The sequence below is a fragment of the Coregonus clupeaformis genome, chromosome 12, assembly GCF_020615455.1.
Source record: "Coregonus clupeaformis isolate EN_2021a chromosome 12, ASM2061545v1, whole genome shotgun sequence".
NCBI classification, from domain to species: domain Eukaryota; kingdom Metazoa; phylum Chordata; class Actinopteri; order Salmoniformes; family Salmonidae; genus Coregonus; species Coregonus clupeaformis.
Window position 1 is genome coordinate 33004712 of NC_059203.1, and position 18364 is coordinate 33023075.

Here is an 18364-nt window from a genome sequence, read left to right on the forward strand (position 1 = left end):
TGCAAATGGCTCTGAGATACTAATAATATTTCTAAACAGATCATACACGTAACATTAGCTAGCTAGCCAGCCAGCTAACGTTAGCTAGCTAGCTAACAGTACACTTTAACTTGAAATGAAAACGACGTTCTGACAAAATTAGAAAGGTGTAATATCTGAAATTGTAGCTAGCTAGACTATCTTACCCATATACATTGATGGACACTTCTCCCTCTCTGTCACGGATGCCATGGTTGCCCTTAGTTTGAAGATGTAATCTGGAGACAGGTGTTTTATATAACAACCTTCTATATTCTCTTTTCGACTCTGTCTGCATATTTTTCAATCAAACGCCATAATCTTCTCCATCTCCTTAGCTATCATATTCTAATTCCACGGATTTCAAAACTCGGTCATCCAGAAAGTGGAGAGCAACACTTATGCAGTTCTACTAGGTGATATCTTTCAAAAAAGCTGCGTTAGAAAGCATTACCTATGCATACTGACCAGCTCATGCCATAGACAGAAGCGTGCTACATGGCAGACCAATCCGAACTCATCTCTCGGCATGTCCAGCCCACTCATTATCTCAGCCAATCATTGCCAGCGGGAAGGTTGCTGTCTTTTTCCGTGGCTAAACCAACTAGGATCCTAATTTAACAATTGTATTCGTATTTATAGATGGCATACAAGTTTGTTAATAGGGCACATGAAAGTTCACATGTTCCAGAAGGCATTTCTGCCAAAATAACGCATTTTGATTTTAAAAGAAGTTTACGTTCAAATGGCGCTCCTGTGAAGTAGTGATGCGCGACATACACCTAGTTTCCTGAAACAAGTCACATATTGAATGTAGGCTACCTGTTCTGCGTGTGTTCATGTGTGTAAAATTGCATCAGCTGAGAGGGTAGACTACCGGCAGTGGTGTAGGCCTAGTGAAGGTTAAACGGAAGTAAACGCTGTTTTCCCACCATTTCAGAAAAATGCATTGAAAGTATAGGTAAAGTTGTTGTTTTTTATAACGCGACCAGCAATCCAAGTTTACAAGTGGTGTAGTGGTGCCTGGAGAAGTGGCTATACTCCATTTTTGCCACATCTTTTCCAAACGGACCTCCCTGCGAAGGAAAGGCGCCCTGTGTGAAAAGTTCTATGAGAAACAGTGACATATACCCACCTAAAATAATAAATCCCATATTGGTCTTTCACAGTCAGACCAACCCAAGCTGTACTGTGCAGTAGCCTAATAGTAGTCCTACTATTGAAACAGATAAACTGAGTCAGAAATTCACATTTTTCAAGGTTTTCGTTTTCAAAATCAAACTTTTTTTTAAACAGAAAAACAACAAAATTGTATGTCCATACAATGCTTAAACCACATCAGGAGGCTACATTTGTTTGCGGTCTGGGAAAAAGCTAAAACATTTTATTTTGATAGTAGTTACCCTTTAATTCAAGTGTGCAGGCACCTAGCACTATTGCTTGATTAGCATTGTTTCTGTAGCACATGAGATGGAGTTTGCAACAGAAATGGCCACTGGATTGATGCAAATAATAATGATATCATTCTGACAGGTAGGCATAGGCTACTTTAGTTAACATTTAATAGAGAAGGTTTTTGGGAAAGCCTTTCCATCTATCAGAAGACTGTTAGGTCTATCATTAGCATCACTATGTTTTTTCTGTTCCTTAATAGTTTGAAACCTGGACGTTTTACTTAATATTATGAAGGCATGTCTTACAGACCCATATCCATCCTGCCCTGCCTTTCAAAAGTTTTTGAAAGCCAAGTTAACAAACAGATCACCGACCATTTCGAATCCCACCGTACCTTCTCCGCTATGCAATCTGGTTTCCGAGCTGGTCATGGGTGCACTTCAGCCACGCTCAAGGTCCTAAACGATATCATAACCGCGATCGATAATAGACAGTACTGTGCAGCCGTTTTCATTGACCTGGCCAAGGCTTTCGACTCTGTCAACCACCGCATTCTTATTGGCAGACTAAATAGCCTTGGTTTCTCAAATGACTGCCTCGCCTGGTTCACCAACTACTTCTCTGATAGAGAAATCGGAGGGCCTGTTGTCTGGACCTATGGCAGTCTCTATGGGGGTGCCACAGGGTTCAATTCTTGGGCCGACTCTTTTCTCGGTGTATATCAATGACGTCGCTCTTGCTGCTGGTGACTCTCAGATCCACCTCTACGCAGACGACACCATTTTGTATACATCTGGCCCTTCATTGGACACTGTGTTAACAAACCTCCAAACGAGCTTCAATGCCATACAACACTCCTTCAGTAGCCTCCAACTGCTCTTAAACACTAGTAAAACTAAATGCATGCTCTTCAACCGAACGCTGCTTGCACCCGCCCACCCGACTAGAATCACTACTCTCGACGGGTCTGACCTAGAGTATGTGGACAACTACAAATACCTAGGTGTCTGGTTAGACTGTAAACTCTCCTTCCAGACTCACATTAAGAATCTCCAATCCAAAGTTAAATCTAGAATCGGTTTCCTATTTCGCAACAAAGCCTCCTTCACTCATGCTGCCAAACATGCCCTCGTAAAACTGACTATCCTACCGATCCTTGACTTCGGCGATGTCATTTACAAAATAGCCTCCAACACTCTACTCAGCAAATTGGATGTAGTCTATCACAGTGCCATCCGTTTTGTCTCCAAAGCCCCATATACTACCCACCACTGTGACCTGTACGCTCTTGTTGGCTGGTCCTCACTACATATTCGTCGCCAAACCCACTGGCTCCAGGCCATCTATAAATCACTGCTAGGCAAATCCCTGCCTTATCTTAGCTCATTGGTCACCATAGCAACACCCACCCGTAGTATGCGCTCCAGCAGGTATATCTCACTGGTCATCCCCAAAGCCAACACCTCCTTTGGCCGCCATTCCTTCCAGTTCTCTGCTGCCAATGACTGGAAGAAATTGCAAAAATCTGGAGACACTTATCTCCCTCACTAACTTTAAGCATCAGTTGTCAGAGCACCTTACCGATCACTGCACCTGTACACAGCCCATCTGAAATTAGCCCGCCCAACTACCTCATCCCTATATTGTTATTTATTTGTACCCCAGTATCTCTATTTGCACATCATCTCTTGCACATCTATCATTCCAGTGTTAATACTAATTGTAATTATTTTGCACTATAGCCTATTTATTGCCTTACCTCCATAACTTGCTACATTTGCACACACTGTATATATATTTATTTCTGTTGTATTTTTTACTTTGTTTTGTTTTACCCCATATGTAACTCTGTGTTGTTGTTTTTATCGCACTGCTTTGCTTTATCTTGGCCAGGTCGCAGTTGTAAATGAAAACTTGTTCTCAACTGGCTTACCTGGTTAAATAAAGGTGAAAAAGTAGCCTACAGCCAAAATCCCACCATAGAAACCTGGAGGCGTTCTCCTGTTCTATTGGGTTTCTTTCAACTTTTTTTCATTGTCTAGCAGCCAAAGGAATTATTGTCATTTGTAATAATATTAGCAACCCATGATAATTGTTGCATCTTTAATTGAGCATGTGTGTTTGGGTGACCATCACGTTTTTCCCGGGACAGTTTCGGTCCCATTTCAGGTGTCCCGACTTTTCAGGCTACAAAGAATTGCAATTTGTCAGGGAGACGCATCAATTCATGTAGGCCTAATCAATAGCAATCGCTGAATGTCATTAGGCATTAGGTTTTTGCTGTTTTGTAACATATGTCTATTTCCATTCAACAAATGGCAAAAGTATACATGCAGTTTGGATGCTGGAATTATTTTGGAGTGGACAAACTTTTTTAAGTGATTTGTTTAACAATCAGATGAAAATATCTTGACTGGTTGAGTTCATGCCACATTTAAAGGTAATACATTTTTACCGTTTAAATTATGTCTTTATTATTAGGCCCATAAAAAAAATCAATAGAGACCCCCGAATGTCATGGTGTAATTCGCACTCTGGCAAGAACCACTGACTCGCTGCATTTTTCTATTATCAAGACACCTGCTGGTTAGGACAGCTCATGAGATGTCCTAAATAAATACCTGTCAAGTTGGTGTGTATCTTATGACTAAAGAGGCTTCATGCATAGCTTTTATTTTTACCCATAAGAGGAGGAGTAAAATGTCTCTATTCTTAGCACTTAACAACCAATGTTCTACTCTGAGAAGCTTTGTGGATATGGGCCCAGAATTCAATCAATCCTGCCATAGTGAATTCCGGTCAGCACTTTCAGAAGTACATTTGATCTGCACAGAAGAATGTCCAGGATGGTGAGAGTTGACACTTGATTAAGAAATAGTCTATCCAGAGCGACTTACAGTTAATGAGTGCATACATTTTTATTTATTTTTTCATACTGGCCCCCCGTGACACAAAGGACACTCCTGACGCCTAGTGGATCCCAGAAGTCATCTCCCAAGAAAACATAGTGTAAAGTATGCACTACTCTAATCTAGTAATCTAGTAATGCTAATGCTGCCTCAGAAAACACCATCAATCTGAACCTCTTCTCACCCGAGTGTTATTTTTTTCTATTTAATCTGAAGACACTTTTGTCTGATGCATAATGTTTGGAAGTGCATATCTAGGCGTGATCTTGACTGAAGGTCCATTACAAGACATGTTCGTGGCTATGGGCAAACTTCGCTATACAGTACAATAACTGTAACCTATAAAACAGTTTTTTATATAAATGCATAAACATGGAGGGAATTTCATTTTCAAATTCCGTTACTTTATGGCTATAATATTTTGACTGTACTTAGGGAAGTGTCTTGAAGGTGTATTCAGTCTGAGTTCTGCGCAACAGACATCATATTTCCATCTGGGAAGGGGACATTTCATGTCATTGCATGTGGCCCTATTCAAATCATATCAAATTGTATTTGTCAAATGCGCCAACTACAACAGATGTAGACTTTACCGTGAAATGCTTACTTACGAGCCCTTCCCAACAATGCAGAGTTAAAAATATGAAAAATAAATGAATACAAAATAGGAATAAAATACACAAGAAGTTACTGCTGCAACTGTTTACTTCTCCCTGCTTGCTTCCAAGTGCACTTCTGCTGTCTGTCTGCGCTCCCAGCGCTGGGCAATCGTTTTTGTGAGCACCGAGGAAGGCATATATCGATGTTCTGGAGACCCGTTCAAACGTCCAAAATCGCCATCTATTTCTAGGGATCAGTCTGAATGTGCTACCAGTTGATTCATTGTTCTCAACAATGAAAATGAAATTCAATGTATTGTAGTAGTAGGTAAGTTATTACCTGTAGACTATATTTACATAGTAGGCCTAATTATGCAGGTACAGTCTACACAATCCATACATTTTACTACACGGTTAGGCAACAAGACCATTTTAAAGATGTTCAAATAAACTAAACTTAACGGGAGGTGTAAACACAATTTTAAAAAATGTACTTGAAAATCCTATGCCCGGAAAAATGGCTTTGGTTTGCACAAACTTCACACAGGTAACAAGAGCATACTGTGCTTTAAAATGCGCTAAAATGTTTGTTTATTAGATGTAGGCTTATTGTCCTTATATTTAAAATATTGTCTAATACCACGTTAAGTTACGATTTAAATCATGACTAAATGATACAGTGCCTTGCAAAAGTATTTATCCCCCTTGGCATTTTTACTATTTTTTTGCATTAAAACCTGTAATTTAAATGGATTTTCATTTGGATTTCATGTAATGGACATACACAAAATAGTCCAAATTGGTGAAGTGAAATGAAAGAAATTACTTGTTTCAAAAAATTCTTTAAAAATAAATTACGGAAAAGTGGTGCATGCATATGTGTTCACCCCCTTTGCTATGAAGCCCCTAAATAAGATCTGGTGCAACCAATTACCATCAGAAGTCACATAATTAGTTAAATAAAGTCCACCTGTGTGTAATCTAAGTGTCACATGATATGTCACATGATCTCAGTATATATGCACCTGTTCTGAAAGGCCCCAGCGTCTGCAAAACCACTAAGCAAGGGGCACCACCAAGCAAGCGGCACCATGAAGACCAAGGAGCTCTCCAAACAGGTCAGGGACAAACTTGTGGAGAAGTACAGATCAGGGTTGGGTTATTTAAAAATATCAGAAACTTTGAACATCCCACGGAGCACCATTAAATACATTATAAAAAAATTGAAAGAATATGGCACCACAACAAACCTGCCAAGAGAGGGCCGCCCACTAATACGGACCAGGCAAGGAGGTCATTAATCAGAGAGGCAACAAAGAGACCAAAGATAACCCTGTAGGAGCTGCAAAGCTCCACAGCGGCGATTGGAGTATTTGTCCATAGGACCACTTTAAGCCGTGCATTCCACAGAGCAGGGCTTTACGGAAGAGTGGCCAGAAAAAAGCAATTGCTTAAAGAAAAAAATAAGCAAACACGTTTGGTGTTCGCCAAAAGGCATGTGGGAGACTCCCCAAACATATGAAAGAATGTACTCTGGTCAGATGAGTCTAAAATTGAGCTTTTTGGCCATCAAAGAAAACGCTATGTCTGGCGCAAACCCAACACCACTCATCACCCCGAGAAAACCATCATCATGCTGTGGGGATGTTTTTCATCGGCAGGGACTGGGAAACTGGTCAGAATTGAAGGAATGATGGAGGATGCTAAATACAGGGAAATTCTTGAGGGAAACCTGTTTCAATCTTCCAGAGATTTGAGACTGGGACGGAGATTCACCTTCCAGCAGGACAATGACCCTAAGCATACTGCTAAAGCAACACTCGAGTGGTTTAAGGGGAAACATTTAAATGTCTTGGAATGGCCTAGTCAAAGCCCAGACCTCAATCCAATTGAGAATCTGTGGTATGACTTAACGATTGCTGTACACCAGCGGAACCCATCCAACTTGAAGGAGCTGGAGCAGTTATGCCTTGAAGAATGGGCAAAAATCCCAGTGGCTAGATGTGCCAAGCTTATAGAGCGATACCCCAAGAGACTTGGGGGGGGGTGAATAGTTATGCACGCTCAAGTTTTCTTTTTTTTTTTTGTCTTATTTCTTGTTTGTTTCACCCCAAAAAATATTTTGCATCTTCAAAGTGGTAGGCATGTTGGGTAAATCAAATGATACAAACCCCCCAAAAAATCAATTTTAATTCCAGGTTGTAAGGCAATAAAATTGGAAAAATGCCAAGGGAGTGAATACTTTCGCAAGCCACTCTATATCTATAGAACAATATTATAATATCTTTCTCAATGGGCATACGCACTACACATACATCCTAAAAATTAGGGGTTCAACAAGGGTTCTTCTAAGATCCTCAAAGTTCTTTGAAGAACCTTAACGTTCTTGGCACTGAAATTTGCCCCCAAAAGGTTCTTCCAATAACCCCATAGGCGGTGGGGTTCATCGAGGAACCTAACTGCCCAACTGAAACATTTCCATTTTAATTTGAAAGGACAGTAGGTGCAGGCACTTAACTGAACAATGTAAAGATCTCCTCAACTTAACGTAAGGTTTGTCCCTTATATGATCTAAATTGATTTTTTTTTTAATGATGATACCATATATCTTTTCATATTTGTGCAAATCTTTCTAAAACAGAAAATTGACAATTCAATTGATATCAAATCAACAAAGAGGTAAGAATATGTAGGCTATAAGAATATGTTGAAGGCTAGCTGAATTGGGTGCAGATGACTGAACTGTTCACTTTTGTGTCTGTGTCTGCAGGTTTACAGAGGAGGAGGCATGCAAAGGTATGTCAATTGGTATAGGTTTGTTATGCAGATCACATTTACCATCCTCCTCCCTTAACTCTTCAATGAATATTCCATAGGCCTCTACATTATGGACAAGGTATGTGTATGAAAACCATTATCAAAACAGTTTTTTTCATTCACATTTACCACAAAAACTAAGGTATGTGTGCTTGTTTTGTTAATAGTATAATTACTATTTTTTTGGATTCACAGACTTCATCCTCCCTACACCTCTGATGAATAAAACAGGAAACCTGTTGGATCACCATACACTGCAAAATCATTCTGGCTATGGATACAGAGAACATCAACACATTAACATCAACAGGCCAGAGGATATACCCATAGGACTTGAGGCTCTGCTGGGAGTTTACCTCATATTTAGATTTTTTTATTCTGCTTTGCCACTAAAATCATAATAAACACTGAGAACTAAAATATTGTGTTATTGTTCTTATTTTTATGCGTATTATTAATAATAATAAAATAATAGGGGAGGGGGGGTAGTTCAAAAATGAACCCCAAAAGGTTCTTCAAAGGGTTGTTCGAGGATCCATTAAAAGGAGTCCTTTGAATAACCCTTTAAAACGTATAGGGGTTCCCCCACAGTTTCAATTTGAAGAACCCCTATAGGTAATCCAGGTACAGTGGGGGGAAAAAAGTATTTAGTCAGCCACCAATTGTGCAAGTTCTCCCACTTAAAAAGATGAGAGAGGCCTGTAATTTTCATCATAGGTACAAGTCAACTATGACAGACAAAATGTGGGGAAAAAATCCAGAAAATCACATCGTAGGATTTTTAATGAATTTATTTGCAAATTATGGTGGAAAATAAGTATTTGGTCAATAACAAAAGTTTCTCTATACTTTGTTATATACCCTTTGTTGGCAATGACACAGGTCAAACGTTTTCTGTAAGTCTTCACAAGGTTTTCACACACTGTTGCTGGTATTTTGGCCCATTCCTCCATGCAGATCTCCTCTAGAGCAGTGATGTTTTGGGGCTGTCGCTGGGCAACACGGACTTTCAACTCCCTCCAAAGATTTTCTATGGGGTTGAGATCTGGAGACTGGCCAGGCCACTCCAGGACCTTGAAATGCTTCTTACGAAGCCACTCCTTCGTTGCCCGGGCGGTGTGTTTGGGATCATTGTCATGCTGAAAGACCCAGCCACGTTTCATCTTCAATGCCCTTGCTGATGGAAGGAGGTTTTCACTCAAAATCTCACGATACATGGCCCCATTCATTCTTTCCTTTACACGGATCAGTCATCCTGGTCCCTTTGCAGAAAAACAGCCCCAAAGCATGATGTTTCCACCCCCATGCTTCACAGTAGGTATGGTGTTCTTTGGATGCAACTCAGCATTCTTTGTCCTCCAAACACGACGAGTTGAGTTTTTACCAAAAAGTTGTATTTTGGTTTCATCTGACCATATGACATTCTCCCAATCCTCTTCTGGATCATCCAAATGCACTCTAGCAAACTTCAGATGGGCCTGGACATGTACTGGCTTAAGCAGGGGGACACGTCTTGCACTGCAGGATTTGAGTCCCTGGCGGCGTAGTGTGTTACTGATGGTAGGCTTTGTTACTTTGGTCCCAGCTCTCTGCAGGTCATTCACTAGGTCCCCCCGTGTGGTTCTGGGATTTTTGCTCACCGTTCTTGTGATCATTTTGACCCCACGGGGTGAGATCTTGCGTGGAGCCCCAGATCGAGGGAGATTATCAGTGGTCTTGTATGTCTTCCATTTCCTAATAATTGCTCCCACAGTTGATTTCTTCAAACCAAGCTGCTTACCTATTGCAGATTCAGTCTTCCCAGCCTGGTGCAGGTCTACAATTTTGTTTCTGGTGTCCTTTGACAGCTCTTTGGTCTTGGCCATAGTGGAGTTTGGAGTGTGACTGTTTGAGGTTGTGGACAGGTGTCTTTTATACTGATAACAAGTTCAAACAGGTGCCATTAATACAGGTAACGAGTGGAGGACAGAGGAGCCTCTTAAAGAAGAAGTTACAGGTCTGTGAGAGCCAGAAATCTTGCTTGTTTGTAGGTGACCAAATACTTATTTTCCACCATAATTTGCAAATAAAAAAATCCTACAATGTGATTTTCTGGAAAAAATAATCTCAATTTGTCTGTCATAGTTGACGTGTACCTATGATGAAAATTACAGGCCTCTCTCATCTTTTTAAGTGAGAGAACTTGCACAATTGGTGGCTGACTAAATACTTTTTTTCCCCACTGTACCTTTAATTTTTAGAGTGTAGGGCTACGTCGGTGAACATGCACATTTCATAAATTCTGTGAAGTGGCCTGAGAGAGCAAAAAATTACCATGCACACATTGCTGCTTTATGAATAGGACTATTGAAGTTTACAATAACAACCTTTGTAAAATACAAGATATGTTCCTAAGAGCATGCCATAAATTATGCATGCCGATAGAACTCTTGTGCACTCTAAAAATAAAAGGTTCCTGGAGTATCCTTTAGGGGTTCTTCAAATTGAAATTGTGGGCGAACCCCTATAAGTTATTGGAAGAACCCTTTAAAGGGTTCTTCAAAGAACCCCTTTCAATGGATCCTCGAAGAACCTTTTGAATTACCTTTTGGGGTACATTTTTTAACTACCCCCCTTATTATTAATAATAATAATACGCATAACAATAACAACAATAACACAATATTTTAGTTGTCAGTGTTTATTATGATTTTAGTGGCAAAGCAGAATAAAAAAATCTAAATATGAGGTAAACTCCCAGCAGAGCCCCAAGTCCAATATATCCTCTGGTGTGTTGATGTTCTCCGTATCCATAGCCAGAATGATTTTGCAGTGCATGGTGATCGAACAGGTTTCCTGTTATATTCATCAGAGGTGTAGGGAGGGTGAAGTCTCTGAATCCAAAAAATAATAGTTATACAGATGATTAACAAAACATGCACATGACAGTATTCATACCTTAGTTTTTGTGGTAAATGTGAATGAAAAAAACTGTTTTGATAATAGTTTTCATACACATACCTTGTCCATTATGTAGAGGCCTATGGGATTTTCATTGAAGAGTTAAGGGAGGAGGATGGTACATGTGATCTGCATAACATACCAATACTAATTGACATACCTTTGTATGCCTCCTCGTCTGTATACCTGCAGACACAGACACAAAAGTGAGCAGTTCAGTCATCTGCACCCAATACAGCTAGCCTTCAACATATTCTTATAACCTACAGTACATATTCTTACCACTTTGTTGATTGATATCCATTGAATTGTGTCCATTTTCTGTTTTAGAAAGATTTGCACAAATATGTCATCAGAAAACAATATCAATTTAGATCATACAAGGGAAAATCCTTACCTTAAATTGAAGAGATCTTTACATTTTTCAGTTCAGTGCCTGCACCTGCTGTCCTTTCAAATTCAAATCCAAATGTTTCAGTTGGGCAGTTAGGTTCCTGCAAGAACATCCACCTCCTATGGGGTTCTTGTAAAAACCTTTTGGGTGCCATTTTCAGTGCCAAGAACCCTAAGGTTCTTCGAAGAACTTTGAGGATCTTAGAAGAACCCTTGTTGAACCCTTACTTTTTAGAGTGTGTGGGGACTCATGGGCCTGCACACTTTTTTTTCCACTTATCCAGGCCAGATCTAACCTGATTCAACTAATCAAAGGCTATAGGTGATTAGTTGATTTGTTAAATCAGGAATAGCCTATAGTGCTGGGCTAGAACAGTGGTCCCACTCCCCAAACGGTCCTTTTTCGAACAGGCATGCGGGGTACAGGCTGCTCTCGCGCGCTTCCAACACAAGGTGGTGTTGTGGTATTTGAAACGACATGAGGAGAAACTATTGACGCCCGCGACTGCCTGTGTCATGGCTTTGAAAAATACGAATTATTAGCAACACTTTATATGAAGTGTCCTTTAGCCATGTATAGGTTATTGACTTCTAAAATATGTGTAATCAGAATATAATTAGGCCTATGTGTGCGTGACTCCAGATAAGCGATCCTACATTACATTTACGTCATTTAGCAGAAGCTCTTATCGAGAGCGACTTACAGTTAGTGAGTGCATACATTTTTCATATTGCCCCCCGTGGGAATCGAACCCACAACCCTGGCGTTGCAAGCGCCATGCTCTACCAACTGAGCTACAGGAGGCCTACATAAAATATTGATTTAATCAAACTGTCCAAATTCTGTTTCAATGTCTCAATTGATGGTTCTGTGACTGATATTGTATAGCCTAGTAGGCTAGGTAAACCATAAGAAAAAGAAAGTAATGGCATTAGTGCAACTTCTAAAATGTTGAGTGTAACCCAGTTATAAACTAATTCAAACGAGCGTCAGAGTAGGCCGCCTGCAATAATAATAGGCTTTACAAATTGAGTATGTTCAATTAATGGCTATAGCTTAACATATACTGGAATATTGATTCATTAGAAAAACAATTATAGTATGCCTAACATTGACGATGATAATATGAATAGGCCCAGTTATTAACATTATTATTCTAATATAATTATTTTATGATGTATACATAAGTAGGTCTATGCAATAAGGGTAATTGTAAGAGAACTAAGTGTGATGGAAAATTGGAACATTTAATATTGCGATATGCGGCATTGTATCAACATACCATCACGAATAGCCACCAAAACTACAATAGAACTAATGCAAACGTAACGCAAGCAGAATTGCTTAAAGAAATTATGCTCGCATTGCTTTATAAAGGCTATGTATCCAATTTCCATTAAGATGGACCATGCTATAGCCCATGGTCATGCAGTCTATTTTTGTATTGTGCCACTAAAAGGAATGCTCAACTTTGAGCCAATAGGTAAACTGTAGTAAATTGAACAATCATTTTCGGATTTTTTTTCCAGACATAGACACACGTTTCACATTGCCTGTAGATAATAGGCCAGACTTTGATGCGCTGCCACTCAAGTAGTCAGTCGCATAAATAAGGGTATAACCTATGGCCCATATGTTGATAAAGAATTGGAAATATGTAATTATAGTTTAAGTTTGCAGTTGTCTAAAAAACACTATTTTGCTCAAAACATGTTTGTTTACACTTTAGTGTGTGTATGCCTACTTTACTGTATTTATCCTTGGGATATCGCTTTTCAACAGTAAAAGTTCAAAAATCGCTGGAGGACTTCTTTAATGCTTGTAATCGAATGGTTTTACGTTCTCACAAAATCAGGATGTTCATTTGCTTATTGCCTATGCATTTGCCTATGCGTTAATGGCATTACCAGGACAGACATGTTCATACCAAACAGCGTACATTCTGAAACATTAGACTGCAAAAAACATGGCATCGTGAATATTTTTACGAATATAATATTCTGATTACCCACCACGGTGTAGTGATCCGCTTAATATTTTAAGAGGAAATAAGTATACTCTACAATAGACTATAGGCCTACCTCTTTTTGAAGATAAGAAACTAGTATAATATATTATCATTATTTTAAATACATTCAGATGAGTAGAGGAAGCATCCTAAACGTGTCTGCCTCGATACCGTTGAATAACTTCTTATTAATTGTACTTGTTTATTTATCGATGTATTTGTGTTTATATTACCACAATCCCAGACAGGCACTAAAATAATTGCCATCCTTCTCCCTTGACAGTGGGATCTGGCGCCTATGAGGGGCAAGAAACGAAATAGTGTTTCTGACCTCGCTACCCGTTGTGAGCCTTTGGAAGATATAGACAAGCGAGTTTTGTTTTCTTTTTGGCTCCAGGCAAGATAGAGAGGGGGAACCGAAAGAAAGACAGTCTTCTTGAAAGAACCGACAGATCCCCTTTGGCTCTTTTGTGTGAAGTTTTTCACCTTTCAGACGGAGCGTTCATCCGTGTGATTCTCAACTTATTGTCATCACTTATTTATTAATTGATGCCTCCTGGGTGAAATAGAGGGGTGAGTGACTCGCCCCGAGGCACTTTACAGGCCTATAGCAAAAAATGGCAGGACAGTGTAGTCCTATAACCTAATATCTTCGAGCGAATCTCGGGCCAATTCAACTTCACAATAACATAAAAGCTATAGCCTATACATCTATTGTAGTTTATCCGGTAAAATAAGCGTTTTTTCTTCGCCCACAGAAACGAGTGGCCTTGTTTACAATAACTTCGTGTGAATGCTGAAGGAGTGAAGGAACGGAAACACAAGCAAGGAAGAACTGTTATACGTCACCCTCATTGACATTTTAGGAATAAAAGTTCTGCCTTGCCTGCAGCTATAGTCTCGCTGGAGCCGGTGTTCCTCTGCTGCAGATTGCCTTTGTTCATTATAGCAATTATTTTACTCCAATTTAAACCCTGCCTGAATGGTATGACCGGTTAAAGCCGCCTCTCAACTTTGGAGCGGGCTGTAATTCGCCCACATTAGTTTCCTATTTTGCTAAAAGTCTTCGTGATTGCAGCAATTGACATGGGCATTTATTAGGTTTTGAAAAATCTTTCCTCTCTGCCCAATTGAGGAATGTCAAGTAGCCTGTATTTATGTGTCGAATGACACACGTCTGCCTAACACCGTAAAGTGGCTTCTCCATAACGTAGGTGTCACCTAATTATAGTCGATAATGACATTCCACCAAATCGTTTACAGGCAATTTAGCCCTAGACTCAATCTCTAATGTGTGTTTTGAAGTCCGCACAACTGATGGTTGTAGATGTTGGTCCCCCCTGTGCTTTCCTGGCGCCAACAAAATCTGGGTGATTTATTTCAAAGCAATGGGCAACAGCTGTAGAAATACATTCTGCGTTTTGCTCATTGAAATGACATTTGACAGGTCTAATTCATAGCTGTAACACTTACACTGCAATGTTCAAGAAACTGCTGCTCTTTCACAATTACAAAAATGTGGGTGAAAGACATTATAAGCAGGCTACCCCATAGTGTTTACCCAGAGAAAGCATGCATTACATTTGCTTATATTCAGTCTTTGCATAAACGTCTGTGTGTGTGTGAAGGTTAAAAAGTGTGTGTTGAAAAGGTTTCTGCCTTTTTAACTTAAAAAAGCTATACTTTCAATTAGGCTATTTTGCCAAAATGATAGTGGAAATATCAGGCTTAAGTCCTACTTCGATTGTTTTTACGTACAATAAACCATATCATTCAGAACCCACATTTTGAAGAAACCTACGTTTTGTTGATGAAGTTCATGGATAGAAAAATTAAATAACATTTAAGAGTAGATTGGTCTGAAATATAGCCCACTGGGCACAGACTTCAATTCAACGTATATTCCACGTTGGTTCAACTTTCGTTGAAATTACTTGGAAACAATGTTAATTCAACCAGTATGTGCCCAGTGGGAGACTACTCTTCCTCACATTTCCCCGAATGATAGTTATTTTCCCAACATATAACTAATTTTCCCTGCATGTTTGTTATTTCTCTACATATATGTAATGGTCCCTGCATGTTAGTTATTTTCCCTACATAAATGTAATTGTCCCTGCATGTTAGTTATTTTCCCTACATAAATGTAATTTTCCCTGCATGTTAGTTATTTTCCATACATATAACTCATTTTCCCTGCATGTTAGTTATTTTCCATACATATAACTCATTTTCCCTGTATTTTTATTATTTTCCCTATTACAAATAGTCTTCCAGTAGCCTGTAGTTTTCCAACCACTGTCTACACTCATTGAACATTGAACTCGATATTTTCTGACTTGGAAACCAAATCATTATGGTTACTAAACTTTCAGAAGTGTAAGAAAACCCTGGTGCAATGTATTAAATACTCAATAACTGCTGGCACGTTCGAGTTTCAATTAGGCCTACATAGCAGAATATGCTAATCTAGTAATTTGTACTGTCAGTCAACACGAACAACTGCTCAATGAAAAGAATAAACAATTTATTGTTAATTTATGTCACAAATATATTCAATATAAATGAGGATATTTTTCAAATATACAGTATTTTACAGTACACAAATCCCTTCTGAAGGGAATCATTCAAACAACAGACAGTGCTGTTATAAAAAATGCTGGGGTTCTTCTAATTTAACAAAGAGCGTTCATTGACTTTGGATTCAGTAACCCACTATTTTTCGCATTGACAAAAATGCAAGTGAAAAGTATAGCTTCTTAGTTATCCTTAGTCTGTAGTGACAACAGTCCACATTAGTGATGAAAGCCCAACCTACCTTTGGGTATTATGTGTGTTGGTGCAAAACCCCATGCTGGTGCGAAGAACTTTGGGATGGTTCTAACTTTTGAGTGGACTCGGGTAGCCAGTGAGAGCTTTAGTGACCCAATAATCAACCGTGGCATCAAACTAATGGCAAAGTAGATGTATATACTTGACATACCGAGGAAAACATAGCACTACTTACTACAAGGCAGTCCTTACTTATGACTATCCAGTCGAAATATGCAACACCAGATAGTATTTTGGCGAAGTAGGTCTACACAAAATATGTCCTTCCTTCACGTCAGGCGAGGTGATACATGCTGTATCCGACATGAGCAGCGTACAGTCCCATGGGAGACACCGGCAGGGAGTGCCTCTGAAAGTGGTGCGACCCTCCATAAGACGAGGGGACGTGCGCACCGAACGGAAATGAAATCCCGAACGCTGGAGGCAGCATTGGCTTGGCTGCCATTTTCAGTTTTTCCAGTTCTGCCTCCTGGAGCCTCTTGGCTTTGGCTCTTCTGTTCTGAAACCATATTTTCACCTGCGTCTCCGTCAGGTTGAGCGAGCTGGAGAACTCTGCGCGCTCGGCGATGGAGAGGTACTGCTTCTGTCGAAACTTCCTCTCCAAAGCCAGGAGCTGGGACGTGGTGAAAGGGGTCCGGGGCTTTCTGTTGGTCTTGTGCTTTCTCAGTGGACAGGAGGGGGGACTTAGCCTTCCTGCAATAACCACGACAGAAAACATCGTTAAAACCCATGCTTTCAAGGTGACGGACATGGACGAATTGTGTTGTTTTTATGTACAGAATTAATAATAAACAGCATGATTTTAACATATTAATTCGTTAAAGCAGATACGTGCTTAAACTGCAATGATATAGGACAAACTAAAACTACCACACTCAATACAACGTTGCTATAAATCATGCAACACTTTTCACCTAATTGCATCCTGTACAGGTCTATGCGCTATCGCAGTTGATTTTACCCACACATTATGGAAGGATAAATAGAAAGAAAAAGCTTACGTGGAGGAGTAGGCGAAAAGCGAGGGCTCTGTATCCACGAATTTCGGTCTTGACTTTCTGGACTCTCGGGTTTAACCAATGCGTCCTCTTGCATGTTCATAATGTCGCCTACTGAGAACGGAGACCCGATGTCCAAGGAGGAGTCCGAGTTATCCAGTCTCGAAAGCGAGCCCATCCTTGAGCCTAGCGCCAGGGACGTCCCCGACATGGATGATCTTTCTGGAGATGTCAAGTCTCTGCTCGGTTTCCTGTCAGCCATCAGAGCCTCGACGCTGAAGGGAAGAATCGCTACTTTGGGCTTGATCCCTGTCTCCTCCGCCACCCTGCTCAAATTGGTCTGCATCTCTCCTCTGCCAACGAGACCCGAACGAGAGGGATTGTCTTCAGTTTTCAAGCCAACGGATAAAGCTGACATGGCAACAGTTGGGGCCATACAGGTTCGGCCTTTACTTGGGGGTAAACACTCAAAGTATTGAAAAGTTGAGTCACAGAAATTGCTGGGGTGCTCTTACACTACTGGCATCGTCATGTTTATCTGAACACTGGTGAGCACTGCTATAAGGCAGTCGTAGGGACGCCACCGTCCAATCAGATGTGAGGTGGGTGGGACGTAGAGATTCCATTCGATTAGAAAGGAATCTCAGCTAAAACTGATGTGATGCTTGGTTATTTGATTGGCAGGGGAAAGTAAACAAAGTTAGGCTACATTTTACAACTTCAAATAAACAAAGCTTGTGCAAATACTTAATTTGGAATGGTATAAGATACATTTTCAAGATGTATTACTTTTTCAATACGATAATTTTTCAATAAGATCATTTATATTACAAATTTGAATATTCTTACAATTATTGATGTTATTATTATGGCAGTGGTACTCTTGTAGTATCGGTAACTGTGGTTATTCCTGCTTGTGCTGTCACAAAAATAGGCCCATCAGAGAACGCTATAAGTGTCATGTTATATTGAAGTTATTATCAAATCATTATACAGGCTGCTATAGCCTATATAGGTTTTTATACTATTTACTTATCTCATGTATTGTACGACTTTATTCTGCTATTATGTTCAACAGTTAAAGTGAAATAGAAACTCTCGAATGTTGCCCAACATTTACTGCCTTTCTTTATGTGATCGGCCTCTTGCAAAGCAATTTTTATTGATGGCTGCAGGGCTCTAATCATATTGAAACACACAGGCCTTCGCAGTCATTTAGGGGTAATTATCCGACTTGGGGGAGGGATCACTGGGATCTTTCCATTTGACTACATCCATTAAAGTAAAAAATGATGTGGAATCAAGGAAGGGGGTGGAGGCAACCATGGAGCCTATGTTCAATTTAAACTAAGGCTGTCATTGATTTACCTGTCTACTCTGCATATACTTGAATCGTCCTATTCTAATAGATATATGTGTATCAGGTTTTTTATATAGCGAGATACAACGCTTAC

General features: G+C 39.8%; 1 protein-coding gene and 1 non-coding gene across 2 annotated transcripts; both read right to left on the reverse strand.

Moving 5' to 3' along the window:
- Positions 1-11803: 11803 nt before the first annotated feature.
- trnaa-ugc lies at positions 11804-11877 on the reverse strand. Its single transcript has one exon. It is a non-coding gene; the product is annotated as a tRNA-Ala (tRNA).
- Positions 11878-15586: 3709 nt separating this feature from the next.
- On the reverse strand, positions 15587-17457 carry LOC121578628 (homeobox protein XHOX-7.1-like). The gene is made up of 2 exons (XM_041892998.2): positions 16914-17457; positions 15587-16605 (listed from the first exon to the last, which is right to left on the reverse strand). Exons 1-2 carry the CDS (start codon positions 17344-17346, stop codon positions 16187-16189), a joined length of 852 nt encoding a protein of 283 aa, XP_041748932.2. The 5' UTR covers positions 17347-17457; the 3' UTR covers positions 15587-16186.
- Positions 17458-18364: the final 907 nt, after the last annotated feature.